Source organism: Chrysochloris asiatica, unplaced genomic scaffold (assembly GCF_000296735.1).
Source record: "Chrysochloris asiatica unplaced genomic scaffold, ChrAsi1.0 scaffold00066, whole genome shotgun sequence".
Classification (NCBI taxonomy): domain Eukaryota; kingdom Metazoa; phylum Chordata; class Mammalia; order Afrosoricida; family Chrysochloridae; genus Chrysochloris; species Chrysochloris asiatica.
The window spans coordinates 5,662,843-5,673,884 of NW_006408584.1; the positions used below are offsets into that span (position 1 = coordinate 5,662,843).

Below are 11,042 nucleotides of genomic sequence, written 5' to 3' on the forward strand. Positions count from 1 at the left end.
AAATCTTTCTCACTTTTTTTCTTTTCAGTTTCTTTCATAAAGGCAAAAAAAAAAAAAAAACTTATAGGAAGCTAATTGATTCAGCACAGCTTGTTCAACTCAGCACTGAACAGGAAAAGAAATTTATCTCATTTCTTACCAGATTGTGAGCAGAAGATTGTACTTCACACTCAATCTCCCATGGGGCAATGTGATGAACTAATCATGTAGAAATCTACTAGGTCACAGCAAATAATTAAGACACTTGTTACAGCGGTCTGTGTGGTATGATCCTCTAGCAATTCCGAATGGATTTTCCATAAATTCAAGAAACATTCTTTAAAACCCTAATTTAAAAGCTACATCTTAGTTAATTAAGAACAGTATGGCTCAAATGAATCCATCATTGCACATCTAGTATGCTAATAATGTACTATCCTGAATGCAGGAGAAGGGGAAACTTTCATTGTCTCTTGCCTTTGGCTCTTCCAGTATCTAAAGTGATTGCTGGAAAAGGAATATGGCTACAGTTTATAGCGTTAATGATCAGTAAGACAAAGGAAAGTATGAAGTCCTCTGCATATGCTGGATACTAATTATCTGACATTTTCACATTATAAAGCAAATTTAAAATGCTACAATAAGAATGATCTTAGCCAAAAAGAAGTCACCTAAAAGTGTGAGGCTGATTAGCGCTAGATCAAGACAGCGATGTTGAGGAATCTTGTTTAACAGAAAGAATTTTTCTTTCTAATGGAGATTAAATCATGCATCTGTCAAGTACAGTTTACATATTGATCTGACTAATATCAAAACATTATCTCAAAATATTTTCTTATCTCCAATAAATGATTCCATGACTTTATATATCTAATGCATGGCAAGAGCGATCAGCCATTTATAAACAGAAATTCTGGTGTACAGCAAAACCTGTAAAAACTAGAAACTGTATAAGGCAGAACCATATCAGAGAAGTAAAACTCAAATATTTTTCCACCAATAGCTAGAAACATGGTAAGGCTGTCTAATACCTACCAAAGGTGGAAAACTTGTAAAAGCAATTCTCTCAAATTTCAGCTTTCACAGGTTTCACTATACAAAGAAGTAAGATGGCTTTTCAAAGTGACTTGTAGTTGTTTGTGTTTTGTTTTGTTTTATATTTAATTGTGTTACAAAATCTACTCCAAATATGAGTTTCTGAAATTTTTTTGAGCAATTCTTAAAATGTATGATTTTAAGTGATAGGACATTGACTCTCATATTTACTTTACAAATTGCAAACTTCTCTGCATGTTCTCAATACTGTTGAATTAAGAACATGAACTCATGTTGCTTACAATTTAGTTGCTAAACTACTACAGCTCTAACTGTATTTTTTGTTAAATTCTTATATGTGTGTAAGAAAGTCAGAGTGTTTTGGTGTGTTTATTTGCTACATGTACTTAAATAAAAGATTAGGAAGAGAAGCTTTATAATTCTGGATATACTCATTCTGTTTTAAAATATTGCTTTGTTCTATGTATCATCCAAAAGCATAGCTTAAGACCAAAATGTGTAACCGGGCTTTGATTTAAATACTGCTGCAACCAGAGAAGAAAACCAAGGTAAATCTTTGAAAAAGAAAAAAAAGAAGAATTACTAGAACAGATACACCATCATCAATCATTCACACTTAAATATCATTTTTACGATCAAAAGATTATTTAAAAATACACTTAGGTAATTCTAAATAGCACAAATGAGATTCTTTAACCATCCCAAAAACAATAAAAAGGAGAAAAAGCTACGAAACCCAGTCAATTTAAAAGAATGAAAAACAGGTTATTTTTTTCAAGAACAGTCAGATATTCTAATTTTTTATAAAATTTTAAATTATCAATAGTGTAATATTTATTAGGGTGATTTGACTTCAAATTTGCAAAGCCAAAGTTATCAAAAACAAATCCTGACAACTTACAATGGTATTATGTCATTAGAACTAATTTAAAAATTATTTTTGTTTTGGGGGTACGGAGAAAAAAAAACACATTCAGATGACTAATTTGAGAATTTTTATTTCATTTTTTATGTGTCATAAAGTGGGCAAATGTTTATTATTATGAAGAATTATAACTATTATATTTAATGTGAAACTATAGTAAATTCAAACAATTTCAAATAGTATAGTAAACTTGAGAAACAAATGTGATCAATAGTAAACTGCATAATTATACACCACAGTTTCTATGTTTTTTTTTTTAAATTTACTTCCTTATCAATTTATCTCACATCACATAATCAACATAATTTATATTGAATAGTAGGCAGATAAACTATTAGTAATGTGCTCTGGTAAAACACAAACTAAGAATATACTTAGAAACATTAGACATTCCACGATTTTGAACTTCCAGAGATTCAACTGTTTTCCCAGTAATTTATTGTTATAATTAAATAATTTTAAAGTGTATCTCTTTCCACTCCTACAAGGAACACCACAACACAGTTAGACAATGCCATACTTGGAATGAAAACCTAGATTGAGAACCACTGTTTTACACACAACTGCTATTAAAAATAGACTGTTCACTTGGGCACATGACTTGTTTTGAATAGCTTCAGTACTTACTGCTGTCAATGCCTCAATCAGTGCATTATTACGCTCAGCATTTTACAACTTGAAGATAAGCATAAGAAATAATGTCTTTTGTGGAACATTTAGCAATTAACCATGAAAAAGTCTTTTAAAAAGAAATTGCTAATTTAAACAACATATTAACCAACAGTCAAACTATATGCTTCAATTGAAAACCTGTATATTTAGCTAAGACCCAGAAATAGAGATGCATTAAATAAAACATTAGAACACATTATTAAGCCTATTTAATTCACTATTGTAAGTCATTTTTTGTTTGGCTAAGTATGAATATATACTAATGACTTATCCAAAACTTATATGACCATGTTCACAAAGTCTAATAGTGGAATAAATCCACTTATTGCTTAACTTTTCCTATTTTATAATGAATTTCACCTTTCAGTAAAAACTTCTACTTCATTTATTTTTTAGCTTTAAGTATTAGTTTAAAAACCATTACTTAGGGAAAAAAATACGAAAGGACATGACTAATGGTCATGTTATAGCATATTACTACATTTTCCTTACCTTAGTTTTTAAATATTATATAATTTTATTAAATTGAAATGGCATAGGATATTCACCAATCGGAGTGATTTACTATACAGTGTATGAAACTTTGAGCAACACCCCTCCACTTGTAATCCCATGCCTCTCATAACCATTAATTTGTGACCCAACATTGTGTTTTATTTGTGCTGCAGAAGAACCAGAAACAAGGATATCATTTTGAAGATTTTAATGACAAATCAGAGAATTGAATTGCCACATTTTATTTTTTATGCCATTGGACAAACAAGTTTCTCATTAAGGGTCAAAATCAATAGAGTCAGTGTGAAAGTTGTAAAGAGCTCATCAATAAGATGCATTAGTGTTTTATGTTAGCTATACCAGCAAATACTTCAGGGAGTAATTGTTAATTGAATTAGCAAAACTCAAAGAAAAATAATTTAGCTTTTGTGATTATTTGATCAACATTTGAGTGGTAATTTTACATAATGACATATTGACTACTAGTTTTAATAGACTCCTTCTACATCAAGAATTGGGGAAATAAGTGATCTACACAGGATGATAATATGTTCCCTATCCAAAGTGCCCATCTACCTTTTCCCCTACATGACAAAATAGAATATACTTCAAACCAGTTATATCTATATTAGAAAGGATGACAGAGTTCAATAGTAAAGGAAAATATTTTAACATTTTCCCTCAAGATTCCAACCTATTAAAAATCCATAAGCAACTAGTTATCTTTCAAAGTTTAGAGACTGGCAATGACTTTCTGTCATAATTAAAAAGGAAATTACTTCCATTTCATAACTACCTACTCTTTGTGTAGAAAATTAAACTTTGTTAAGTATAAGAACAAACATTTAATTGTCATTAATATATTATTACTATTATCTAGAAATGAACTACTCAAACACAATTTAGGTATGGAAGGAACATATATGTACATGGGTGATGACCCTTTAAATTAAGAGTATTAATATCTCAAGGTGATACATAGGACTAACTGAAAAAGTGTTAGATCAGTGCCATGAAGAAGACTGCATTCTATTGTTAAAATTATAATTACTTAGCTGTTGTATGTATTAATAAATAATGCAACAATTTTATATTAAACTTAATCAACAACTTAAGGATATTTCTGCATTGTTGTTCACTTAAAGAGACAATTACTTAGATTCATATCACTGACATACATACAATGAATTACATGCTGAGTAAAAAAAAATATGTAGATATAGATATCAATCATACTTATGTTGTCTCCAATATAAAAGAAAGCTTTTAGCAACACACTGAGGTCACCAGATTATAAAACTGAATATTGTTCAGAACTCTGCCTGTATACCATACTACACCACCTTGGCAATAGGAGAGATGAAAGAGAGCCTTTCAAGTTTCCAGAGTAAAAATATGTTGCTAAGCAAATACTATAACCAAAACCTACAAAACTAGTTTGCTTTTTGAGAACAAGTTAAAAAAATTTAATGATGTAATTGACCTAATTCACTGTGATACAGATATCAAAACTAGATTAAAGGCAGAAACACATTTAACTTGTACCAAACCCACTCCCATATCTCAGAAATAAACAATTACCTTTTATTCACCTCAAGAGAAATCAACCTAAAACAACTGTAAAAGACTATATTCTCTTCATCTTGACCTCTGCTGCTCATCTTTTTCTAGTTTACTTAACGTTTCACAAAGTGATTGATTACAATCTTACAACAACTGTTTGCTCAAACCCAAATGTCTCTAGAGTCCTGTACTATTAGCTCTATAAAGACTTGGGTGTAAACCCAAGGCTATGTCACACCTGCTTCCTGGTGTCCCCAGGATTGTGTGTCTTACCAATTCTCCTGTGATCTTTCTCTGGGCGGTACTTACCTGCTGCTCCCCAGGCTCTGTAGATTTCACCAGGTGCTTATCCTTGTACAGAGACCAGAGACCAATATTGGGCAGGAAAATTAAAGCCACCATGAACAACAAAGTCATCTGCAGAAATCTCTTCTGTTTCCTCTTCATTGCAAATGATAACAGAGAAGAAAAGTTAAAGGAGATAGTCCCCTGACTGCTTCTTGTGTTTAATGTCAAAGTCCTTTTCTCTGCCCTGGGAAGCACCAGAAACTGAGGAGAAGCTAAAAACTTTTGTTGTGTGCTCAGCAACAATCTGCAGGATTCAGAGGGAGTTGGCCATCTGCAGAACAAACGCATAGTTACTTTCCCCCCAGAAAACTATGACGAAGGTAATATCTATTGGCTTAGAAGTAAATGACTTGACTGAAGAAATCATTAAGCATATCGACTTCCATTAGTAAAAAGTAATGGAATAAATATGATCGTTTCATAGTCTAATCATAAGTTATGAAAAAGTCAATAGCATGCTAGATACTTAGGGAAACGGGGCAGTGTCCCCACCCCCACCCCATAATGTGGGAGGATTAAGTCCTGGAGGAGCGGGTTAGAAGGACTAGATGGTAGGAAGTGACTCAGCCCCCTCAAGTGTCAGGAGGAAAATTGTCCGCTTTTGACACCTTTCTCATCTTGTCACCCCTGAACATTTCTTCCTGCACTTCCTTTGGAATAACCCACCTGAACTCAAATCCAACTCCCTCTGGAGCCAGCGTGCCGGCGGGCTCCACGGGGATCCAGGAGGATCGGATCCGAGGCTGAACACTTCTTTGGACAAAGGTCTACTAACTCCTATCCTCACGCGCTGTCTAAACACTTCTCTGCAGCCAGCGGTTCCGCCACCTAGTAACCTGATGCAAGGAGGCTACAGATGTCAGCGGAGTCCAGCAAGGAAGTAAAGGCGCCACGACGTCCCCTCCTCACGCGGTCCTCAGAATGAGATCCTTTGCCAAGTAAGCGCCCTGCCCATCAATCTCTTCTTCCTCCTGTGACGCTCTTACGCTCCAGTGTTCATGTTACCATTCTTTTCCGGAAACTGAACGAACACGAAGAAACATCACTAGCACCTAAGGGGCAATTTGAAATCTCCCCTCCCGTAAATGGGGCGGAGGGTGGCGAAACCAAGACTGAGCTGGCCTTGGAAGTGGTGGAGAAGGAGAAGAGCGCCGCGCGTGCTCCCAAGCGCTCGCTCCGCGCTCCCTGCCTCCAGCCTCCCCGAGACGTTGGTTGGTGTCTACCACGTGCGGAAGCCTGAGCCCAAGGAGGGAGGAGGGCGGGCCGCTGGGGATGGAGGTGGGCAAACCCTCCCCGCTTCCAGATCCTATATAAACAATCCCGGCCGCGAGGAAGTGGAGGGCGAAGACGTCGCTGGAGGAGGGTTTGGATCTCCGAGCCTACCCGGATCTTCTCTTCTCTTTTCGTGCCAAGGCTTTACGGGTACGGGGCAAACTCGGACCAGCAGAGATACCAGTTCCCCGGCTCATCTCACCCAAAAGGCGCCAGGCCAGAGATTCCGAAGGCAAAAGCGCCGGCTACCCTTGGTTTCACCGGTTCCTCCATGGTGCCGGCGGAAGCGCTGCGAGACGAGGCGAGATAGCAGCGGAGGCAAGGCTGGTCCCGCCGAGAGGGAGTCCCCAGGGATATAAGTCCTGCCGCTCTGGCCAGGTATGTGATGGGGAAGAAGAAAAAGAGGATCCCAAAGCGAGGCAGGGCTGAGGCTCAGGGTCCTTAGGCATCAGCTTCTGGAGCCACAACGCGGAGACCCAGGGCAGCTCTACTTGAGTCTGTAAACACTCGCGTCCTGGTTAAAAGCTGGCAGTGTCACCCGGCTCTTCCTCCGCCCTGCACGCCAACACTCCGCGCTTTTTCTCATTGCAAGGCAGTCTGTCCTCCCACACTCCTCCCCCGTTCCCTGAAAACTATGGGGATCGAGATGTGTCTCACGCAGATGGGACTGCTCCCTCTTCCAAGCATTTAGGTACATTGCCATCCCTAACTACAAACTGTAACCTGTGGCAGCCTTTCTCCTAGGAACCAGCGTGCCTAGTAATGGATCAAGAGCTCTTACCTCCTGTAGGAATGGGGACTTAGATGAGGAGGTAGGAGTGCATATAGTATAGGCTGTATTAGCCTTTTTAAAGCCAAAAAAAAGGAGCCTTGGTAACGCAGTGGGTAAGCTCCCAAAAGATCAGCGGGTGAGCAACCCAAAGGTCAGCGGTTCAAACCTCCAGTCATTCTGCATGGGAAATGTGACACTCTACTTCCCAAAGATTTATAGCCTTGAAAGCCTATGGGGCAGTTCTACTCTGACCTACAGAGTCGCTGTAATTCCAAATCATTCGACAGTAACTATTCGTTTTGTTTTATTTTTAGATCCCAAAAGAAACGCCATGGTCCTTGTTAAGTCCTACAGAGATATATCGGTGAGGCTGTGGACTCCAAAATGACATTTTATCTTTCCTTTTATTTTTCTCTCTCTTCTTTTCTCTGCCTCATTCCTTTCCTCCCTCCCTCTCTCCGCCCCTCCCCCCCTTTTCGACCTGTCTCAATTGGCTTAGACTGAGTGGAAAGTATTGCTTCATGTCTTCAGAGTCTAATTGTAAAATGTATTTGAGCTACATAGCCACTGTATGAATGCATGAAAAAAGCTTTTGGTTCTAAAATTTCTTTCTGTGAATCACTTGCATTTTAAAATAGGATATGTAAACGGATCTAATAAACATTTTGGAGTGTGACCTTCTTTATATAAAGACCAATTTATATTTTAAATGTATACAAGTGCAGCTCCAAATCAAAAGTCAGGAACTGAAACACACACATATGCACACACCCCTTGCCTTTTATACTCTGTATTGTGATTTTCATTGAAATATGACTTCTGAGAAGCAGCATAGCAGATGTTTGCTGGGATGATTGGTCCTAAAGGAAAGGAATATGGAACCGTATTAACTATATTGGGTAGTTTCTGTCTTATAGATAGAATTATACAATTTAAAAAATAAAAGAACTCAAAAGTGCACTTGGAATTAAAAAATAAAATCCCTCCGATTAAAATAGCACCAATTTCTGAGTCCTAGTGTGGTGCTATAGGATAAGCACTGGATCTCAAGGTTAGTTTGAACTGCAAGTTTGATGGTTCAAACTCACCAGTCACTCCTAGGAAACCCTATACAAGTCACTATGAGTCAGAACTGACTAGATAACACTTAACAACAAAAACAACAACAAAGTCCTGAAGTCTTGGTGTGGCACTATAAGATAAGCACCAGATAACAAGGTCATTTGAATTGCAAGATCGGCAGTTCAAACTCACCAGCCACTCCTCAGAACAGTATACAGTCGCTATGAGTGGGAACCACCTCGATGGCACATAACAAAGTCCTAGATTAAAAGTGGAAATATTATTATCCTATCTAATAATATAGTAGTCATTCACACAGACAACATTTTTAGTTATACTGAATATACATAATATCTACTTCATTAGAATAATGCATTGGACTGCAAGGTGAACTTGAATCAAAGTTGATGGTTCAAACCCACCGGCTGGCCACTAAAACCCTAGACAGAGTTGCTATGAGTTGGGACTGACTCAAGGGCCTTTAACAACAACAACACTTTCCCTATCAAGTGCATGTAGTATTCATGGTAGAAACTGGAAGGAGAAGCCTTAGGTTCACTCCTTCTTTATAGTGAAGCTTCAGACCATCACGTTGACCTCTTGCTCTCTGTTAGAATTCCTTCTCTTTTTTTCCTCTTTGATTTGATGATTATGTTCCTAATTGTATAAAATTGCTATTTTAGCTTAATGTTTACAATCAAAACATCCTAAATGACAGTTAATTCTTTTGTTTAGGTAATCCAGGTTAAATGCCAATAAAATCTACTTTTATTAACCATCGATTTGCTTTTGAAAATTGGGTATTAACAGTAATTTGTAGTCTTGCTGTCACAGTAGGAAAAGGACTGGGCTGCTAACCAAAAGGTCAGCAGTTCAGGCCTCTAGTTGCTCCTTGGTATATCTATACAGAGTAATTATAAGTCAGAAGCAAATCAACAGCACTTAATAATATTGTTAAGTGCGTCGAGTCGATCCCAACCCATAGCGACCCTGTATAGGGTTTCCAAGGAGCAGCTGGTGAGCTTGAACCACAGACCTTGCAGTTCAAACAACTTTGCAGTCTGACGCATTAGCCCACAGCACCATGCCAGGACTCCACAATAATATTAGTATAATAAAATTATTTTTATCTTTAGTAGAAATATTTCCATTCCCCCTTTGCACTCTCATTATGTTATAATTCAACTGGAAACATCAAATAATCAAAGTTCCTTGTTTTGCTGTTAGAGAGCTTGGCAATTGTTTTCTTCTTATAATACAAGTTCATTGGGTCCCAGCCCCTATACTGTGAGAAGCTCAGAACATGTGGGGGAGAAATGAAGAGATCTACTAAACAGTTTCAGCTGATCCCACAACTGCCATTCATGTGAGGGGCCATCTTTGTTAGCTCGATCAAAATCCCAGGTGACTGTAGCCTGACTATGTCCAATCAAAGGACAGTTCTGTAACAGCCATAAGACCAGCAAAGATGAAGGGTAAAGTGGGATGGAGTGGATAAAATTGATTGAACTTTCAATGAGAGGACAGACAAAGAATGTGTAACCGCTGTAGATATTCAGAGTAACAGAAACACAAATTCATAAGACCTAACCAGATTGGAGTCCTGGTGTGGCACTGTGGGTTAATGCGCTAGACTGCAAAGCCGTTTGAACTGCAAGGTCGGTGGTGTAAGCTCACCAGCTGCTCCTTGGAAACCCTATACAGGGTTGCTATGGGTTGGAATTGACTTGACGGCACTTCACAACAACAACCAGATTGGAAGGAGCCCTTGTAAGTGGTGAAGCCTTTGGTTACCAATCAAAGGGTTGGTGGTTCAAATGGACAGTCTTTTGTTTTCATTAGAATGTACTTCGAGTCCTCTTCCCTTTCATGATAAAATGAGGAAGGATTGATACTCTTAAGGATTCCATTTGACTTAGATTCACCATCAGTGGAAGTAGCCATCAAGAAATCAAATGACTTATGGCATTAGGAAAAGTTACTGCAAAAGAACTTTTTAAAGTGTTAAAAATAAAGATGTCAAACAACAACAAATATGTCACTTTGACAATTAAGGTGCACCAGATCCAAGCCATGGTATTTTCAATCTCTTTCTTTGTGTGTAAAATTGGGATAATGAATAAGGAAGACAATAGAAGAATTGATATATTTGAATCTTGGTGTTGAGGAAGAATATTGAAAGCACCATGGACTGCCAGAAGAACAAATAAATCTGTTTTGGAAAAAAGTACAGCCAGAATTCTGCTTAGAAGCAAGGATGGCAAGACTTCATGTCTCAGACTTTGGACATATTATCAGAAGAGGCCACTCCATAGAGAAGGACACCATGCTTGGTAAATAGTGGATCACTAAAAACAAGGAAGCTCCTTAACAATATAGATTGGCATAGTGGCTGCAACAAGGGTCCCAAGTAGGGCAATGATTATAAGGATAGTATAGGACAGAGCAGTGTTTCATCCTCTTGTACATAGGGATATTCTAAGTCAGAACTGACAGGAAAGTGCTTAACAATAGCATCTTGATACGTAATAAGATTGTAAGAGAAAATTGACTCAGTCCTGTGTGTTGTAGAGTAGAACTCCATAAGGTTTGCATGACTAATCTTTCCAAAGCACATCACCAGACTTTCTTTGCAAGGTGTCTCTAGGTAGGTTCCAACTGTCGATTTGTCAGTTAGTAGTCAAGGACTTAACTGCTTGGCTCACCCAGAGACTCCAAATAAAAGACCACATTTTTTTAAATTTTAAGCACTTACTGAACTTTCTCCAGTGAAATAATACCTTTGATATTAAAATTGTGTATTTGTATTTCATTTAGATAAGAATTTTTTCTAATATTTTTTTCATCAGAACACACAGGTGCTAAAACATAAATAAAATGATTCCAGAATTTGGTATT

At 37.4% G+C, this 11,042-nt stretch overlaps 1 protein-coding gene across 1 annotated transcript in view; it reads right to left on the reverse strand.

The window, feature by feature from the left end:
- GALNTL6 (UDP-N-acetyl-alpha-D-galactosamine:polypeptide N-acetylgalactosaminyltransferase-like 6) overlaps positions 1–6,239 on the reverse strand; it is a 2,035,427-nt gene extending 2,029,188 nt beyond the window's left edge. The window contains exons 1-2 of the mRNA XM_006864525.1: positions 5,705–6,239; positions 5,000–5,309 (exon numbers count right to left, since the gene is read on the reverse strand). Coding sequence (XP_006864587.1) covers positions 5,000–5,137 — 138 coding nt within the window. The 5' untranslated portion in view covers positions 5,138–5,309; positions 5,705–6,239. The remainder of the gene's footprint in view (positions 1–4,999; positions 5,310–5,704) is intronic.
- Between the last annotated feature and the right edge of the window lie 4,803 nt (positions 6,240–11,042).